The sequence below is a fragment of the Oncorhynchus masou genome, unplaced genomic scaffold, assembly GCF_036934945.1.
Source record: "Oncorhynchus masou masou isolate Uvic2021 unplaced genomic scaffold, UVic_Omas_1.1 unplaced_scaffold_982, whole genome shotgun sequence".
Classification (NCBI taxonomy): domain Eukaryota; kingdom Metazoa; phylum Chordata; class Actinopteri; order Salmoniformes; family Salmonidae; genus Oncorhynchus; species Oncorhynchus masou.
The window spans coordinates 71,047-91,858 of NW_027016335.1; the positions used below are offsets into that span (position 1 = coordinate 71,047).

The 20,812-nt window shown below is 45.6% G+C and overlaps 1 protein-coding gene across 5 annotated transcripts; it reads right to left on the reverse strand.

The window, feature by feature from the left end:
- Positions 1-1,489: 1,489 nt before the first annotated feature.
- LOC135538555 (C-type lectin domain family 4 member F-like) lies at positions 1,490-15,389 on the reverse strand. 5 transcript variants are annotated; one of them, XM_064964444.1, is made up of 7 exons: positions 15,342-15,377; positions 13,422-13,497; positions 13,203-13,304; positions 12,073-13,116; positions 9,656-9,795; positions 9,470-9,579; positions 1,490-2,174 (listed from the first exon to the last, which is right to left on the reverse strand). In XM_064964444.1, exons 1-7 carry the CDS (start codon positions 15,360-15,362, stop codon positions 2,042-2,044), a joined length of 1,626 nt encoding a protein of 541 aa, XP_064820516.1. In that variant the 5' UTR covers positions 15,363-15,377; the 3' UTR covers positions 1,490-2,041. The 5 variants fall into 5 exon arrangements, with proteins under 5 accessions (XP_064820516.1, XP_064820517.1, XP_064820518.1 ...); XM_064964445.1 differs by lacking the exon at positions 15,342-15,377 and adding an exon at positions 15,238-15,326; XM_064964446.1 differs by lacking the exon at positions 13,203-13,304.
- Positions 15,390-20,812: the final 5,423 nt, after the last annotated feature.

Below are 20,812 nucleotides of genomic sequence, written 5' to 3' on the forward strand. Positions count from 1 at the left end.
AGTTTACATGCTGTCAACAATCTAAGCCAACCCTGTCAGTTGTACCCCATGGTTGCTCATTGATTTTGTTGTTGTACAATGAACCCATCTGTTATATATTTTAATCTTCATTTAATATAATTTTAAAGTATGCATTAAGTTGTCTAATATACATACATTAAGATGTCTGATATACTATACTTGTCATTTGAATGTAGACGTTATTAAATGCATTTCTGTATCTTCCAAAATCTTTACAATGGAGTACCACCAAAATGAATGTGCAGAGGCTTCAAAACAGCGCCCCTGTCAGTTGTCAAGGGGTAATGAATATCTTTGTTAGAAACTCGTCTGAGGAAATGTATAGCAGTATAATAATTGACCACTAGATGGTGGACTTGATACGTAATCTATGGACATGTGACCAGACCAGGGTCCCGTTCAGCAGGATGCAACGTTTAGGAACTGAAATATAGTATGTAGTAAAAAAAACATGCCTCTCTGACGTGTAGAATAAGGAATCAATTCCGCTTTATTGATATGATTTATAGATGCAAGTTTGGCTTCTGAATGTGGCCAGAGGCTCTTTAACTTGTCTTCAGCTTGTCTCCTCCCCTACCTCTGTACTGATTGGCTGAAACAGGTGTAAACAATATGGTGGAAGGAAGCTCATTAGATTGGCTTAGCTTTGACCTGGTCAGCTCTTTCAGATCAGTGAAGGAGTGGACAGATGTTTAGATGTCTGAGAAAGAGCCCAGGTGTATTGGGTTAGTGTTGTGTAGTGTAGTGTTGAATTAGCACAGGCTGTAGCTCCTCTAGGCGGGTCATACATGGTCACACGGAATGGATGTTTATTGGTGGAACCTTAAGTGTGGAGGACGGGCTTGTAATGACTGGTGCAGAATTAGTGGAATGGTATCAAATACATCAAACATATGGTTTCTATGTGTTTCTATGGTTTCTATGTGTTTCTATGGTTTCTATGTGTTTCTATGGTTTCTATGTGTTTCTATGGTTTCTATGTGTTTCTATGGTTTCTATGGTTTCTATGTGTTTCTATGGTTTCTATGGTTTCTATGTGTTTCTATGGTTTCTTTGTGTTTGATGCCATTCTATTTGCTCTGTTCCAGACATTATTATGAGCCGTCCTCCTCAGCAACCTTCGATGTTTTATACCCTTTCAGATGAATCTCATGCATTCTGTCAATCACATCCACTCAAAACCCCGTCTCTCTTATAACTGGACTTAATTCCACCTGTCCTACTGTAGTCAATGATTAGTCCCAGGTAGTTTAGTAACAAAACCATAGACACTGTTTTCAGAACTGATGGTTATGATCCAACCCTTCAATCTGGTGTTGTCACCACAAACAGGAAGTGAACATGATATGAGTTCAAATGTAAACAGTAACATTCACTCTCTATCCTAAAGAGACAGAGGAGTCTTGTTCTTCTAGACTCCATGTTAATATTAGATAAAGTATAGAACAGATTAGAGAGAACAAAAATGTACTAGCAAAGAAATGTCTTTAATCTAGATTAAATTATTTATTGAATAAGCAGGAAGTACACGTTGTTTAAGTACGGAATGATAAAAGCACAAGAAGCAGACATACTGTACAACTAATAAACATATACAGTCATTTTAAATGTATTTAGAAATGTAGAACTTAACAGTAATTGATTGATAGTGGCTATTGAATGATATCTATATTCTACACATCATTGTTTGACATATGAATAAATGATTGTGTAGCAGACACGAGTCGGTCATGATTGGTTACTCATAGTCATGTGATGAGGTAGCCCTGCCTGCAACTTCAAAATCAGTGTCAGCTCTCGGCCCGAAAGGGAATTTCCTCTGTCTAATAAAGGTGTCGTTTCTCTCGTGGGAGACTCTTGTTCAGGTCCTGTATGTTGGTGTGTCTGAATGTGTGCATGTGTTTCTCTCCGACCTGTAGTTCAGAGTACCATTCTATCAAATCACACCAGTCTTCAGACCATCATTAACATACAGTAGAGTTCATTAATCAGCAGTGCAGAGAAAGTACCTAAGAGAAGCCTATTTCTCACAGATCCATTGTTCTGAAGAGGAACAATTAAAACTCCACCATTGTCCATGGCCTGATGACATGTGATGGATGAATGCACAGTTCTGGAATGTACCACCAAGAGGATGTTCAATCGTCCAATACCTGCAGAAGAAACAACACAGAGTTAGACTGACCATTCTCTCAGAAAGAGTATGAACAACACAGATAATCAGTCCTACTCCTTCCACTGTGGTCAGTGTTATAATAGAGCAGTAGTCTCTTACCTTGGGGTGGTCAGTGTTATTAGAGCAGTAGTCTCTTACCTTGGGGTGGTCAGTGTTATTATTAGATCAGTAGTCTCTTACCTTGGGGTGGTCAGTGTTATTAGAGTAGTAGTCTCTTACCTTGGGGTGGTCAGTGTTATTAGAGCAGAAGTCTCTTACCTTGGGGTGGTCAGTGTTATTAGAGTAGTAGTCTCTTACCTTGGGGTGGTCAGTGTTATTAGAGCAGTAGTCTCTTACCTTGGGGAGGTCAGTGTTATTAGAGCAGTAGTCTCTTACCTTGGGGTGGTCAGTGTTATTAGAGCAGTAGTCTCTTACCTTGGGGTGGTCAGTGTTATTAGAGTAGTAGTCTCTTACCTTGGGGTGGTCAGTGTTATTAGATCAGAAGTCTCTTACCTTGGAGTGGTCAGTGTTATTAGATCAGTAGTCTCTTACCTTGGGGTGGTCAGTGTTATTAGAGCAGTAGTCTCTTACCTTGGGGAGGTCAGTGTTATTAGAGTAGTAGTCTCTTACCTTGGGGTGGTCAGTGTTATTAGATCAGTAGTCTCTTACCTTGGGGTGGTCAGTGTTATTAGATCAGTAGTCTCTTACCTTGGGGTGGTCAGTGTTATTAGAGCAGTAGTCTCTTACCTTGGGGAGGTCAGTGTTATTAGAGCAGTAGTCTCTTACCTTGGGGTGGTCAGTGTTATTAGAGCAGTAGTCTCTTACCTTGGGGTGGTCAGTGTTATTAGAGTAGTAGTCTCTTACCTTGGGGTGGTCAGTGTTATTATAGAGCAGTAGTCTCTTACCTTGGGGTGGTCAGTGTTATTAGAGTAGTAGTCTCTTACCTTGGGGTGGTCAGTGTTATTATAGAGCAGTAGTCTCTTACCTTGGGGTGGTCAGTGTTATTATGGTCAGTGTTATTAGATCAAGCAGAGCTTACCTTGGGGTGGTCAGTCAGTCTTACCTTGGGGTGGTCAGTGTTATTATAGAGCAGTAGTCTCTTACCTTGGGGTGGTCAGTGTTATTATAGAGCAGTAGTCTCTTACCTTGGGGTGGTCAGTGTAGAGCAGTAGTCTCTTAGTGTTATTATAGAGCAGTAGTCTCTTACCTTGGGGTGGTCAGTGTTATAATAGAGCAGTAGTCTCTTACCTTGCGGTGGTCAGTGTTATTATAGAGCAGTAGTGTTATGTACTTGAGTGAAGACCCAAAAGCGGTTTTAACAGAAAACAGAGTTCTTTAATGAAAAACAGGAATGGCATAAATCCTCTTCCAACGTAGTCAATGGAACAAAAGAACGTTGGTATAATGCAGGATGCACCTGCCAGGCAGACTCCGACAGGATAGGACAAGGTGGAAGCAAACGAGACGACAGCTTGCTTCTGGCATCAAAAACACAAACAAGAATCAGACACTGAAAGTAGCAGGAACAGAGAGAGAAATAGAGACCTAATCAGAGGGGGAAGAGAGAACAGGTGGGAACGGGTGAATGAGCTAGTTAGAGGAGATGTAGAACAGCTGAGGAATGAGAGACAGAGAAGGTAACCTAAAAAGACCAGCAGAGAGAGACAGAGTGAAGAGAAAGGACAGGAACAGACATAACAAGACATGACAGTACCCCCACTCACCGAGCGCCTCCTGGCGCACTCGAGGAGGAAACCTGGCGGCAACGGAGGAAATCATCGATCAGCGAACGGTCCAGCACGTCCCGAGAGGGAACCCAACTCCTCTCCTCAGGACCGTACCCCTCCCAATCCACTAGGTACTGATGACCACGGCCCGAGGGCGCATGTCCAAAATCTTACGAACCCTGTAGATGGGTGCGCCTCGACAAGGATGGGGGGAGGGACGAGCGGGGGCGCGAAGAACGGGCTTAACACAGGAGACATGGAAGACCGGGTGAACGCGACGAAGATAGCGCGGGAGAAGAAGTCGCACTGCGACAGGATTAATGACCTGAGAAATACGGAACGGACCAATGAACCGCGGGGCCAACTTGCGAGAAGCTGTCTTAAGGGGAAGGTTCTGAGTGGAGAGCCATACTCTCTGACCGCAACAATATCTAGGACTCTTGGTCCTACGCTTATTAGCGGCCCTCACAGTCTGCGCCCTATTACGGCAAAGTGCCGACCTGACCCCCTTCCAGGTGCGCTCGCAACGCTGGACAAAAGCCTGAGCGGAGGGGACGCAGGACTCGGCGAGCTGAGATGAGAACAGCGGAGGCTGGTACCCGAGGCTACACTGAAAAGGGGATAGACCGGTAGCAGACGAGGGAAGCGAGTTGTGGGCGTACTCTGCCCAGGGGAGCTGTTCTGACCAAGACGCAGGGTTACGAAAAGAAAGGCTGCGTAAAATGCGACCAACAGTCTGATTGGCCCGTTCGGCTTGACCGTTAGACTGGGGATGAAAGCCGGACGAGAGACTGACGGAAGCCCCAATCAAACGGCAAAACTCCCTCCAAAATTGAGACGTGAACTGCGGGCCTCTGTCGGAAACGACGTCAGACGGAAGGCCATGAATTCGGAAAACATTCTCGATAATGATCTGAGCCGTCTCCTTAGCAGAAGGGAGCTTATCGAGAGGAATGAAATGAGCCGCCTTAGAGAATCTATCGACAACCGTAAGAATAACTGTCTTCCCCGCTGATGAAGGCAGTCCGGTGATAAAATCTAAAGCGATGTGAGACCACGGTCGAGAGGGAATGGGAAGCGGTCTGAGACGGCCGGCAGGAGGAGAGTTCCCAGATTTAGTCTGCGCGCAGACCGAACAAGCGGCGACAAATCGACGCGTCACGTTCCCGAGTGGGCCACCAGAAACGCTGGCGAATGGAAGCGAGCGTACCCGAACGCCGGGGTGGCCGGCTAACTTGGCAGAGTGGGCCCACTGAAGAACGGCCGGACGAGTAGGAACGGGAACGAACAGAAGGTTCCTAGGACAAGCTCGCGGCGACGGAGTGTGAGCGAGTGCTTGCTTTACCTGCCTCTCAATTCCCCAGACAGTCAACCCGACAACACGCCCGTCAGGGAGAATCCCCTCGGGGTCGGTGGAGACCTCAGAAGAACTGAAGAGACGAGATAAAGCATCAGGCTTGGTGTTTTTGAGCCCGGACGATAAGAAATAACAAACTCATAACGAGCGAAAAACAAAGCCCAACGAGCCTGACGCGCATTAAGTCGTTTGGCTGAACGGATGTACTCAAGGTTCCTATGGTCAGTCCAAACGACAAAAGGAACGGTCGCCCCCTCCAACCACTGTCGCCATTCGCCTAGGGCTAAGCGGATGGCGAGCAGTTCGCGATTACCAACATCATAGTTACGTTCTGACGGCGATAAGCGATGAGAGAAAAACGCGCAAGGATGGACCTTGCCGTCAGAGAGAGAGCGCTGAGAAAGAATGGCTCCCACGCCCACCTCTGACGCGTCAACCTCAACAACAAACTGTCTAGAGATGTCAGGTTTAACAAGAATAGGAGCGGATGTAAAACGATTCTTAAGAAGATCAAAAGCTCCCTGGGCGGAAACGGACCACTTAAAGCACGTCTTAACAGAAGTAAGGGCTGTGAGGGGAGCTGCCACCTGACCGAAATTACGGATGAAACGACGATAGAAATTAGCGAAGCCCAGAAAGCGCTGCAGCTCGACGCGTGACTTAGGAACGGGCCAATCAATGACAGCCTGGACCTTAGCGGGATCCATCTTAATGCCCTCAGCGGAAATAACGGAACCGAGAAAAGGGACAGAGGCGGCATGAAAAATGCACTTCTCAGCCTTCACATAAAGACAGTTCTCCAAAAGGCGCTGGAGGACGCGTCGCACGTGCTGAACATGAATCGAGAGAGACGGTGAAAAAATCAGGATATCGTCCATGTAAACGAAAAAAAAATGTTCAGCATGTCTCTCAGGACGTCGTTAACTAGTGCCTGAAAGACAGCTGGAGCGTTAACGAGGCCGAAAGGAAGAACCCGGTATTCAAAGTGCCCTAACGGAGTGTTAAACGCCGTCTTCCACTCGTCCCCCTCCCTGATGCGCACGAGATGGTAGGCGTTACGAAGGTCCAATTTGGTGAAAAACCTGGCTCCCTGCAGGATCTCGAAGGCTGAAGACATAAGAGGAAGCGGATAACGATTCTTAACTGTTATGTCATTCAGCCCTCGATAATCCACGCATGGGCGCAGGGACCCGTCCTTCTTCTGAACAAAAAAAACCCCCGCTCCGGCGGGAGAGGAGGAGGAGACTATGGTACCGGCGTCGAGCGAAACCGACAAATAATCCTCGAGAGCCTTACGTTCGGGAGCCGACAGAGAGTATAATCTACCCCGGGGGGAGTAGTTCCCGGAAGGAGATCAATACTACAGTCATACGACCGGTGTGGAGGGAGAGAAGTGGCCTTGGAACGACTGAACACCGTGCGCAGATCGTGATACTCCTCCGGCACCCCTGTCAAATCGCCAGGCTCCTCCTGTGAAGAAGAGACAGAGGAAACAGGAGGGATAGCAGACATTAAACAGGTCACATGACAAGAAACATTCCAGGATAGGATAGTATTACTAGACCAATTAATAGAAGGGTTATGGCGCACTAGCCAGGGATGACCCAAAACAACAGGTGTAAAAGGTGAACGAAAAATTAAAAAAGAAATGGTTTCGCTATGATTACCAGAGACAGTGAGGGTTAAAGGCAGCGTCTCACGCTGAATCTTGGGGAGAGAACTACCATCTAAAGCGAACAAGGCCGTGGGCTCCCTAACTGTCTGAGAGGAATGTCATGTTCCCGAGCCCAGGTCTCGTCCATAAAACAGCCCTCCGCCCCAGAGTCTATCAAGGCACTGCAGGAAGCAGATGAACCGGGCCAGCGGAGATGGACCGGAAAAGTAGTGCGTGATCCAGAAGGAGAGGCCTGAGTAGTTGCGCTCACCAGTAGCCCTCCTCTTACTGATGAGCTCTGGCTTTTACTGGACATGAGGTGACAAAATGACCAGCGGAGCCGCAGTAGAGACAGAGGCGATTGGTGATTCTCCGTTCCTTCTCCTTGGCCGAGATGCGGATACCCCTCAGCTGCATAGGCTCAGCATCCGAGCCGGCGGAGGAGGGTGGCAGTGATGCGGCAGGTGGCAGTGATGTGGAGAGGGAAGCAACGGAGAACGCGAGCTCCTTTCCACGAGCTCGGCGACGAAGATCAAACCGTCGCTCTATGCGAATAGCGAGAGCTATTAAGGAGTCCAGACTGGAAGGAACCTCCCGGGAGAGGATCTCGTCCTTAACCTCGACGAGGAGACCCTCCAGAAAACGAGCGAGCAAAGCCGGCTCGTTCCAGTCACTTGAGGCAGCGAGAGTGCGAAACTCAATAGAATAATCCGTTATGGATCGATTCCCCTGACATAGGGAAGACAGGGCCCTGGAAGCCTCCTCCCCAAAAACAGAACGGTCAAAAACCCGTATCATCTCCTCCTTAAAGTCTTGATACTGGTTAATACACTCAGCCCTCGCCTCCCAGACTGCCGTGCCCCACTCACGCGCCCGTCCGGTAAGGAGAGAAATGACGTAGGCGATGCGGGCTGCGCTCCTGGAGTAAGTGTTGGGCTGGAGAGAGAACACCACATCACACTGAGTGAGGAATGAGCGGCACTCAGTGGGCTCCCCAGAGTAACACGGCGGGTTGTTGATCCTGGGCTCCGGAGACTCGGAAACCCTGGAAGTGGGCGGTGGATCGAGGTGGAGTTGGTGAACCTGTCTTGTGAGGTCGGAGACTTGGACGGCCAGGGTCTCAACGGCATGTCGAGCAGCAGACAATTCCTCCTCGTGTCTGCCTAGCATCGCTCCCTGGATCTCGACGGCGGAGTGAAAAGGGTCCGGAGCCGCTGGGTCCATTCTTGGTCTGATTCTTCTGTTATGTACTTGAGTGAAGACCCAAAAGCGGTTTTAACAGAAAACAGAGTTCTTTAATGAAAAACAGGAATGGCATAAATCCTCTTCCAACGTAGTCAATGGAACAAAAGAACGTTGGTATAATGCAGGATGCACCTGCCAGGCAGACTCCGACAGGATAGGACAAGGTGGAAGCAAACGCGACGACAGCTTGCTTCTGGCATCAAAAACACAAACAAGAATCAGACACTGAAAGTAGCAGGAACAGAGAGAGAAATAGAGACCTAATCAGAGGGGGAAGAGAGAACAGGTGTGAAAGAGTGAATGAGCTAGTTAGGGGAGATGTAGAACAGCTGAAGAATGAGAGACAGAGAAGGTAACTTAAAAAGACCAGCAGAGAGAGACAGTGAAGAGAAAGGACAGGAACAGACATAACAAGACATGACAAGTAGTCTCTTACCTTGGGGTGGTCAGTGTTATTATAGAGCAGTAGTCTCTTACCTTGGGGTGGTCAGTGTTATTATAGAGCAGTAGTCTCTTACCTTGGGGTGGTCAGTGTTATTATATAGCAGTAGTCTCTTACCTTGGGGTGGTCAGTGTTATTATATAGCAGTAGTCTCTTACCTTGGGGTGGTCAGTGTTATTAGAGCAGTAGTCTCTTACCTTGGGGTGGTCAGTGTTATTATATAGCAGTAGTCTCTTACCTTGGGGTGGTCAGTGTCATTAGATCAGTAGTCTCTTACCTTGCGGTGGTCAGTGTTATTATAGAGCAGTAGTCTCTTACCTTGGGGTGGTCAGTGTTATTATAGAGCAGTAGTCTCTTACCATGGGGTGGTCAGTGTAATTAGAGCAGTAGTCTCTTACCATGGGGTGGTCAGTGTAATTAGAGCAGTAGTCTCTTACCTTGGGGTGGTCAGTGTTATTAGAGCAGTAGTCTCTTACCTTGGGGTGGTCAGTGTTATTAGAGCAGTAGTCTCTTACCTTGGGGTGGTCAGTGTTATTAGAGCAGTAGTCTCTTACCTTGGGGTGGTCAGTGTTATTAGAGCAGTAGTCTCTTACCTTGGGGTGGTCAGTGTTATTAGAGCAGTAGTCTCTTACCTTGGGGTGGTCAGTGTCATTAGATCAGTAGTCTCTTACCTTGGGGTGGTCAGTGTTATTAGAGCAGTAGTCTCTTACCTTGGGGTGGTCAGTGTTATTAGAGCAGTAGTCTCTTACCTTGGGGTGGTCAGTGTCATTAGATCAGTAGTCTCTTACCTTGGGGTGGTCAGTGTTATTAGAGCAGTATTCTCTTACCTTGGGGTGGTCAGTGTTATTATAGAGCAGTAGTCTCTTACCTTGCTGTGGTCAGTGGGGTGCCGTCCACCCATTTCCAGGTCCCCTCAGTAACAGAATCAGTCAGACCAATCCAGGCAAAAAGGACTGATTCAAACCCATTGATGAATGTCTGTTGTTGAGGAACAGGAAAAATCATTGTTAACTATACATTATGGACTAATAAATAAAGTAGCTCTGTCTCTCACCTGTTCCTCTTCACTGTTAATGATCACCAGATCTGCTCCTCTCTCCAGACAGTCCTGTCTACTCTCCTCCCAGGATTTCTCCTCAGTAGAGAGGTAGTAACAGCTGCAGCCAAACCTTCTCCATCCTTCAGGACAGGACCCTAGAAGTTTCACATTTACCATATGTGTTACTTGAATGTTATTTAAAATCAAAAGAGCATTCCTCAGATAAAGTTAATGAACCCTTCCAATGAGCTGATTGAGATTCTGCCCTTCATTAGGAAGGTTTTACACTGAACAAAATTATAAACGCAACATGAATGCATTTCAAAGATTTTACTTAGTTACAGTTCATAAAAGGAAATCAGTCTACTGAAATACATTTTTTAGGCCCTAATGTACGGATTTCACATGACTGGGAATACAGACACGCATCTGTTGGTCACAGATATCTTAAATAAAAGGTTGGGGTGTGGATCAGACAACCATCATTTGTCTCCTTCACATAGAGTTGATCAGGCTGTTGATTGTGGCCTGTGGAATGTTGTCCCACTCCACTTCAATGGCTGTGCAAAGTTGCTGGATATTGGCGGGAACTGGAACACACTGTCGTACATGTCAATCCAGAGCATCACAGACATGCTCAATGGGTGACATGTCTGGTGACTTTTCAGGACATGGAAGAACTGGGACATTTTCATCTTCCAGGAAATGTGTACAGATCCTTGCTACATGCAGATGAGCTTCCTGAGACGATTTCTGACAGTTTGCACTGAAATTCTTGTTGCGCAAACCCAGTTTCATCAGCTGTCCGGGTGGCAGGTGAAGGAGTCAGATGTGGAGGTCCTGAGCTGGCGTGGTTACACGTGGTCTGCGGTTGTGAGGCCGGTCGGACGTAATGCCAAATTCTCTAAAACGAAGTTGGAGCAGGCTTAATGTAGAGAAATTAACATAAAAATATCTGACAACAGGTCGGGTCGACATTCTTGGAGTCATCATGCAAACTGCATGCTTCCTCAAAACTTTGAGTCATAGACGGCATTGTGTTGTGGACAGAACTGCACATTTTAGAGTGGCCTCTTACTATCCCCAGCACAAGGTGCACCTGTGTAATTATCATGCTGTTTAATCAGCTTCTTGATATGCCACACCTGTCAGGTCGATGGATTATCTTGGCAAAAGAGATAAGCTCACTAACAGAGACGTAAACAAATCTGTGCACAACATTTGAGCTTTGGAACATGCATATGGAACATTTCTGATATATTTTATTTCAGCTCATGAAACATGGGACCAACACTTTACATGTTGCCTTTATATTTTTGTTCAGTGACACTTTCAAGTTAAACATAACTTTGCAACTATTATTTATTCACACATTGAATAAGTAAGTAGCTTTGCATGAGCCTTGTCTTGTGAGAGGTCAGAACAGCTCATATGATCTATGCTCCTGTTTCTGTAGAGGCAGCTTGATGAGAGAGCTTGTGAGAGGTCAGAACAGCTCATAGGATCTATGCTCCTGTTTCTGTAGAGGCAGCTTGATGAGAGAGCTTGTGAGAGGTCAGAACAGCTCATATGATCTATGCTCCTGTTTCTGTAGAGGCAGCTTGATGAGAGAGCTTGTGAGAGGTCAGAACATCTTATAGGATCTATGCTCCTGTTTCTGTAGAGGCAGCTTGATGAGAGAGCTTGTGAGAGGTCAGAACAGCTCATAGGATCTATGCTCCTCTTTCTGTAGAGGCAGCTTGATGAGAGAGCTTGTGAGAGGTCAGAACAGCTCATATGATCTATGCTCCTGTTTCTGTAGAGGCAGCTTGATGAGAGAGCTTGTGAGAGGTCAGAACATCTTATAGGATCTATGCTCCTGTTTCTGTAGAGGCAGCTTGATGAGAGAGCTTGTGAGAGGTCAGAACAGCTCATAGGATCTATGCTCCTGTTTCTGTAGAGGCAGCTTGATGAGAGAGCTTGTGAGAGGTCAGAACATCTCATAGGATCTATGCTCCTGTTTCTGTAGAGGCAGCTTGATGAGAGAGCTTGTGAGAGGTCAGAACATCTTATAGGATCTAGTCTCCTCTTTCTGTAGAGGCAGCTTGGTGTACAAGTCAAAACTTCCAATGTATCTGACATCTCTAGTCTCTTCTAGAATTACTAATTAGAAAACTGGGTCAATGTATTACATTACACTTCAGATCCCCACAGTTTCTACACAGATCAGAACATGCCCCTTCAGTGGTGATGCACCTTACATGTGGAACAATTTACAAAAAACTATTAGAATGGATGTTTGCTGCTCCCTGCACAATGAAAAAAAATAGATTTCGGATCTTTTAAATGTTAATTGTGATTGTTTTCTTCAGGCATCTTGTCTGTGTAGTTGTGCACATGTTTTTATTTTGTTGTATTGAAAACAGGGCTCTACTGCAAATGACTGTCCTTACCTGTGATATTACAGTTCAGCCTGTCCCTCTGCTTCTGTAGCTGGTCACGCTCCATAGTTCTATTCTCCACACTCTTCTTCAACTTGTCCATTTCAGTGGTTGTTGTATTTAGATGATTCTGTAACTGGTCTCTCTCCATGGTCCTGTTATTTAGACTATTCTGCAACTGGTCTCTCTCCTGAGTTATTGTGGTAAGAGTATTCCGCAACTGGTCTCTGTCCTTAGTTTTGGTATTAAGACTATTCTGTAGCTGGTCTCTCTCAGTGGTCCTGGTATTTAGACTATTCTGTATCTGGTCTCTCTCTGTGGTCCTGGTATTTAGGCTATTCTGTAGCTGGTCTCTCTCTGTGGTCCTGGTATTTAGGCTACTCTGTAGCTGGTCTCTCTCTGTGGTCCTGGTATTTAGGCTACTCTGTAGCTGGTCTCTCTCGGTGGTCCTGGTATTTAGGCTATTCTGTAGCTGGTCTCTCTCTGTGGTCCTGGTATTTAGGCTATTCTGTAGCTGGTCTCTCTCTGTGGTCCTGGTATTTAGGCTATTCTGTAGCTGGTCTCTCTCTGTGGTCCTGGTATTTAGGCTACTCTGTAGCTGGTTTCTCTCCTTTGTTTTTGTATTAAGACTATTCTGCAGTTGATCTCTTTCCTGAGTTATTGTGTTGAGAGTATTCTGCAACTGGTCTTTCTCCTTAGTTTTGGTTGCGAGACTATTCTGTAGCTGGTCTCTCTTTTTAGTCAGGGTGTTGTAACTGGTCTGTAGCTGGTCTCTCTCTTTAGTCAGGGTGTTGTGACTGGTCTGTAGCTGGTCTCTCTCTTTAGTCAGGGTGTTGTAACTGGTCTGTAGCTGGTCTCTCTCTTTAGTCAGGGTGTTGTAACTGGTCTGTAGCTCGTCTCTCTCTTCAGTCAGGTTGTTGTAACTGCTCTGTAGCTGGTCTCTCTCTTTAGTCAAGTTATTATAACTGGTTGGTTGCTGATCTCCTTCTTTAGTCAGAAGGCTGTAACTGGTCTGTTGGTCTCTCTCTGTTGAGTAGTGATGATCAATGACACCATCTTTAAAATGGAAAATTATATACATATGTTTAACTATTACACCACTGAAGGTTACAAATATTTATGTCAAAACATTCTAAACTTACAGTAGACAAACAGGCCTATGATCCCAGTCAATAGGAGAACACACAGCAGCCCGAGACACACTGCACCAATTCCAGAGGGTCTCTTCCACCATGGAAAATTAGCTGAATCACAGCGATGTAGCATGTAAGATCTTTGCACTCTCTCTGGTAATGTTAAAATACTTATATCATCCAGCATTTGAAGGTACAAAGGCTGTGTGCTTGTACTTGAATTGATACCTGAAAATGTAACACTGGGCTTGTTGGGAGACGTGTCATCATCAATATCCATGGTCTGCATTGTTGGATTCTCCACCTGTGTTTGTATAGATTGACTCTTACATTTCTAGAAGTTAAATGCTATATTTTCCTCTGTTACTTCTGCTCTAGTATAGGTTTGTAACTGTGCCTTAAGTGTCGTCAAGGCAAATACTTGAGGTCACCTGACTTAAACAGTACAAAGGAAACAGTAGGATAGTCCCAATCTCTACCCAACTAGTGACACATACACGTTGGTCGAGCTCAAACAAGCACACTTCAGTACTTGACATACAGTGCATTCAGAAAGTATTCAGACCCCTTGACTTTTTCCACATTTTGTTACGTTACTGCCTATAATCGTATAATGGTTTTATAAAAGAAAATCCTCATCGATCTACATAAAATACCCCATAATGACAAGTATAAACATGTTTTTGATTTTTTTGCAAATGTTTTAAAAATAAAAACAAATACATAATTTCTTATTGTATAATGATTTGTATTTTCTTTAAATCCTCATCGATCTAGAAAAAAATACACAATAATAACAAGTATAAACAAGTTTTGGGATTTTTTTTGCAAATGTATTAAAAAACAGAAATATATTATATGCATAAGTATTCAGACCATTATAAGGTCTGTCTATACAAGGTCCCACAGTTGACATTGCATGTCAGAGTGAAAACCAAGCCACGATGTCAAAGGAATTGTCCGTAAAGCTCCGAGACAGGATTGTGTCGAGGTACATATCTGGGGAAGGGTACCAAAAAGGAAGGTCCCCAAGAACACAGTGGCCTCCATCATTCTTAAATTGAAATAGTTTGGATCCACCAAGACTCTTCCTAAAGATGGCCGCCCGGCCAAACTGAGCAATCGGAGGAGAAGGCCCTTGGTCAGGGAGGTGACCAAGAACCCAATGGTCAGTCGGACAGAGTTCCTCTGTGGAGATGGGAGAACCTTCCAGAAGGACAACCAACTCTGCAGCACTACACCAATTAGGACTTTATGGTGGAGTGGCCAGACAGATGGTAGAAAAAGGCACATAACAGCCCACTTGGAGGTTGCCAAGAGGCACCTAAAGGACTCTCAGACAATGAGAAACAAGAGGCTCTGGTCTGAAGAAAGCAAGATTGAACACTTTGGCCTGAATGCCAAGTGTCAAGTTTGAAGGAAACCTGGCACCATCCCTACGGTGAATCATGGTGGTGGCAGCATCATACTATGGGGATGTTTTTCAGCAGCAGGGACTGGGAGATCAGTCAGGATCGAGGGAAAGATGAACGGAGCAAAGTACAGAGCACTGAGAACCTTCCAACAGGACAATGACCCTAAGCACACAGCCAAGACAACTTAGGAGTGGCTTCGGGACAAGTCTCTGAATGTCCTTGAGTTGCCCAATCAGAGCAGGTGTGCCAAGCTCGTAGCAACATTCCCAAGAAGACTCAATGCTGTAATCGCTGCAATAGGAGCTTCAACAAAGTACTGAGTGAAAGGTCTGAATACTTACGTCAATGTAATATTTACGTTTTTTTTTTCATTATGTTTTTCTTTGTGTAGATTGATGAGAGGAAAAAAACAATTTAATGCATTTCAGAATAAGGCTGTAATGTAACAAAACGTGGAAAAAGTCAAGGGGTCTGAATACTTTCCGAATGTATTGTAGATATGTACTTTGTCCTGTTTACTGTTCGCCTGCTTAGTCTCCCAGAGACACTAACATATTACATAAGAATCAGACAATAAACACACCTCATAAAATGATCATATCTGGTGAAATAGAGAAATACAATCTTACCACAGTCTTTGAGAGTTGAAAACAGATGCATACAAATATGTTAAATGAATGAGCATCAATGTAAGATTGGAATAACGTGTTTTTTATAGTCTGAGAGACCCCACCTTTCGTGTCAACATCAGCATATCCTTTAAATTATTTGTCCAAACAATTATGAACTAATATACCACTAGGTGGTAGGTTCAGATACAAGGTAACATGTGGTTAACAGGCAGTAAGTGAAGCTCATGTCAAACTGAAAGTTCAAGCTACAGAATGCTGCATGGAAGTGTTTCATTTCCCCTCTCTCTCAAGCACATGAGCTTTTGGGGTCAAAGCTTCTAGGTTCAAATTAATGGTTGAATATTCAGCTACTCCAACATTCTAAAGCTTAGAAAACTTGGAAGGCTGAATGTGTCTATATCTTATTTAAAGCCCTGTCAACTGCCGTTTTATAAAAATGTTCAGTGTTCAAACTGGGTTCTGAACAGTCTAACCCTGTTTGAGTCCCGACCTTCAGTAACTCAGTCACTGGTTGTTGCACCCTGTTCAGGAGGAAGGTGCTAGAATGGTTTTAGTCAACAACAGATTCACCAAACTGTCCATGACAGGCCTAGCTGGCAACGTTAAACAATCCCCCTTCACTTTAAAGGATTTGGCATTCTGCAGTCAGCTGGCCTATTATAGACTAACAAGCAGGCCTATAGTAAGATCCCTAGCAGGCCTATAGTAGGATCCTTTGCAGGCCTATAGTAGGATCCCTAGCAGGCCTATAGTAGGATCCCTAGCAGGCCTATAGTAGGATCCCTAGCTGGCCTATAGTAGGATCCCTAGCAGGCCTATAGTAGGATCCCTAGCAGGCCTATAGTAAGATCACTAGCTGGCCTATAGTAAGATCCCTAGCAGGCCTATAGTAGGATCCCTAGCAGGCCTATAGTAGGATCACTAGCTGGCCTATAGTAAGATCCCTAGCAGGCCTATAGTAGGATCCCTAGCAGGCCTATAGTAAGATCCCTAGCTGGCCTATAGTAGGATCCCTAGCAGGCCTATAGTAGGATCCCTAGCAGGCCTATAGTAGGATCCCTAGCAGGCCTATAGTAGGATCCCTAGCAGGCCTATAGTAAGACCCCTAACAGGCATATTGTAGGATCCCTAGCAGGCCTATAGTAAGATCCCTAGCAGGCCTATTGTAGGATCCCTAGCTGGCCTATAGTAAGATCCCTTGCAAGCCTATAGTAAGATCCCTAGCTGGCCTATAGTAGGATCCCTAGCTGGTCTATAGTAAGATCCCTAGCTGGTCTATAGTAAGATCCCTAGCTGGTCTATAGTAAGATCCCTAGCTGGTCTATAGTAAGATCCCTAGCAGGCCTATAGTAAGATCCCTAGCTGGCCTATAGTAGGATCCCTAACAAGCCTATAGTAGGATCCCTAGCTGGCCTATAGTAAGATCCCTAGCAGGCCTATAGTAGGATCCCTAGCAGGCCTATAGTTAGATCCCTAGCAGGCCTATAGTAGGATCTCTAGCAAGCCTATAGTAAGATCCCTAGCAGGCCTATAGTAGGATCCCTAGCAGGCCTATAGTTAGATCCCTAGCAGGCCTATAGTAAGATCCCTAGCAGGCCTATAGTAAGATCCCTAGCAGGCCTATAGTAAGATCCCTAGCTGGCCTATAGTAGGATCCCTAGCAAGCCTATAGTAAGATCCCTAGCTGGCCTATAGTAAGATCCCTAGCTGGCCTATAGTAAGATCCCTAGCAGGCCTATAGTAGGATCCCTAGCTGGCCTATAGTAAGATCCCTAGCAAGCCTATAGTAAGATCCCTAGCTGGCCTATAGTAGGATCCCTAGCTGGCCTATAGTAAGATCCCTAGCTGGCCTATAGTAAGATCCCTAGCTGGCCTATTGTAGGATCCCTAGCTGGCCTATAGTAGGATCCCTAGCTGGCCTATTGTAGGATCCCTAGCAGGCCTATAGTAACATCCCTAGCTGGTCTATTGTAGGATCCCTAGCAGGCCTATAGTAGGATCCCTAGCAGGCCTATAGTAAGATCCCTAGCTGGCCTATTGTAGGATCCCTAGCAGGCCTATAGTAGGATCCCTAGCTGGCCTATTGTAGGATCCCTAGCAGGCCTATAGTAACATCCCTAGCTGGTCTATTGTAGGATCCCTAGCAGACCTATTGTAGGATCCCTAGCAGGCCTATAGTAGGATCCCTAGCAGGCCTATTGTAGGATCCCTAGCAGGCCTATTGTAGGATCCCTAGCAGGCCTATAGTAAGATCCCTAGCTGGCCTATAGTAGGATCCCTAGCAGGCCTATAGTAGGATCCCTAGCTGGCCTATAGTAGGATCCTTTGAAAACCTATAGTAGGATCCCTAGCAGGCCTACAGTAAGACCCCTAACAGGCATATTGTAGGATCCCTAGCAGGCCTATAGTAAGATCCCTAGCTGGTCTATAGTAGGATCCCTAGCTGGCCTATAGTAAGATCCCTAGCAAGCCTATAGTAAGATCCCTAGCTGGCCTATAGTAGGATCCCTAGCTGGCCTATAGTAAGATCCCTAGCTGGCCTATAGTAAGATCCCTAGCTGGCCTATTGTAGGATCCCTAGCAGGCCTATAGTAACATCCCTAGCTGGTCTATTGTAGGATCCCTAGCAGGCCTATAGTAACATCCCTAGCTGGTCTATTGTAGGATCCCTAGCTGGCCTATAGTAAGATCCCTAGCTGGCCTATAGTAAGATCCCTAGCTGGCCTATTGTAGGATCCCTAGCAGGCCTATAGTAACATCCCTAGCTGGCCTATTGTAAGATCCCTAGCAGGCCTATAGTAAGATCCCTAGCAGGCCTATAGTAAGATCCCTAGCTGGTCTATAGTTAGATCCCTAGCAGGCCTATAGTTAGATCCCTAGCAGGCCTATAGTAAGATCCCTAGCTGGTCTATAGTTAGATCCCTAGCAGGCCTATAGTTAGATCCCTAGCAGGCCTATAGTTAGATCCCTAGCAGGCCTATAGTAAGATCCCTAGCTGGTCTATAGTTAGATCCCTAGCAGGCCTATAGTTAGATCCCTAGCAGGCCTATAGTTAGATCCCTAGCTGGCCTATAGTTAGATCCCTGGCTGGTCTATAGTAAGATCCCTAGCTGGTCTATTGTAGGATCCCTAGCTGGTCTATTGTAGGATCCCTAGCTGGTCTATTATAGGATCCCTAGCTAGTCATTGTAGGATCCCTAGCTGGTCTATTATAGGTTCTTGCATTTCTAGGGAGTTTTTCCTAGCCGCCGTGCTTCTACACCTGCGTTGCTTGCTGTTTGAGGTTTTAGGCTGGGTTTCTGTACAGCAATTTGTGACATCAGCTGATGTAAGACGGGCTTAATAAATACATTTGATTGATAACACAATAGTAATGATAAAGCATTATTAAGACAGGCCAAACAATAATGAACTGATGTACCACTGTCTGATAGGTTCAGATACATCATGTGACAACAACAGAATGTGTGGTTGGTTGGAAACAGGAAGGAAATGTAACTAAAGTTCAGTCAAGCTCAAGTCCAACTGAAAGTTTAATTTTCAGACTGCTGCACAGAAGTGTTACACAACCCCCTCTTTCAAGCACAAATCCTGGGGTTATGAATGGTTGAAAATGCTGCTACTCCAAAATCCCCTAACGTTAGAAAACTTGAAAGACTCAATACCAAGATGTGTCTATACCGTACTTTCAAGTAAATATTTTGTGAAATAATGTGGTCTGTGTGAATGACAGTGCAGAGAATCTTCTTTGGTGAAATGAATCTAAACCTGGACTCAATGCAAAGCAAATGCAGATCTAGAGATGAACCATCTCAGGAAAACTGACCTGAGATCAACTCATCCCTGTCCACAAGACCTTATTCATTATGATAAAAAATGATAAACAGATCCTAGCTCAGCACACCTACACTGACACGTTTGATTAACATGGGCCCTGAATTTAGTCTGCTGATGCATCACTTTCTTTAGGTTTTACATACGTCTAAATATGTTACAAAAACTACAGAGAGAAAAGAGAGGAAAGTGAAAGATGAAAATATGAAAGTTTGGTGTGAGAAAAGGAGAAGTGGAGGAGCTGTGTCAGGGTTATGAGAAGGAATCCACCTAATACTCCACGGTGGTACCATGTGACTTCTTATAGTCCTATACAGTTTCTTGTAAACCACATGATCTTGGTTTACCTACAGTAGGCCCTACAAGGCCTTACAACAGGCGAGCTACCCAGTTAAAAACAAGCACTCAGCAGGCAGGTGGCTCTACAACAGGCTAACTACCTAGTTAGCAACAAGCACTCCACAGGCAGGTGGCTCTACAACAGGCTAGCTACCTAGTTAGCAAGAAGCACTCAGCAGGCAGGTGGCTCTACAACAGGCTAGCTTCCCAGTTAACAAACAAGCACTCAGCAGGCAGGTGGCTCTACAACAGGCTAGCTACCTAGTTAGCAAGAAGCAATCAGCAGGCAGGTGGCTCTACAACAGGCTAGCTACCTAGTTATCAACAAGCACTCAGCAGGCAGGTGGCTCTACAACAGGCTAGCTACCTAGTTATCAACAAGCACTGAACAGGCAGGTGCCTCTACAACAGGCTCGCTACCTAGTTAGCAAGAAGCACTCAGCAGGCAGGTGGCTCTACAACAGGCTAGCTACCTAGTTAGCAACAAGCACTCAGCAGGCAGGTGGCTCTACAACAGGCTAGCTACCTAGTTATCAACAAGCACTGAACAGGCAGGTGGCTCTACAACAGGCTAGCTACCCAGATAGCAACAAGCACTCAGCAGGCAGGTGGCTCTACAACAGGCTAGCTACCCAGATAGCAACAAGCACTAAGCAGGCAGGTGCCTCTACAACAGGCTCGCTACCTAGTTATCAACAAGCACTGAACAGGCAGGTGCCTCTACAACAGGCTCGCTACCTAGTTATCAACAAGCACTGAACAGGCAGGTGGCTCTACAACAGGCTCGCTACCTAGTTATCAACAAGCACTGAACAGGCAGGTGGCTCTACAAAAGGCTCGCTACCTAGTTATCAACAAGCACTGAACAGGCAGGTGGCTCTACAAAAGGCTAGCTACCCAGATAGCAATAAGCACTCAGCAAGCAGGTGCCTCTACAACAGGCTAGCTACCTAGTTATCAACAAGCACTGAACAGGCAGGTGGCTCTACAACAGGCTCGCTACCTAGTTATCAACAAGCACTGAACAGGCAGGTGGCTCTACAACAGGCTCGCTACCTAGTTATCAACAAGCACTGAACAGGCAGGTGGCTCTACAAAAGGCTCGCTACCTAATTATCAACAAGCACTGAACAGGCAGGTGGCTCTACAACAGGCTCGCTACCTAGTTATCAACAAGCACTGTACAGGCAGGTGGCTCTACAACAGGCTCGCTACCTAGTTATCAACAAGCACTGAACAGGCAGGTGGCTCTACAACAGGCTAGCTACCTCGTTATCAACAAGCACTGAACAGGCAGGTGGCTCTACAACAGGCTAGCTACCTCGTTATCAACAAGCACTGAACAGGCAGGTGGCTCTACAACAGGCGAGCTACCCAGATAGCAACAAGCACTCAGCAG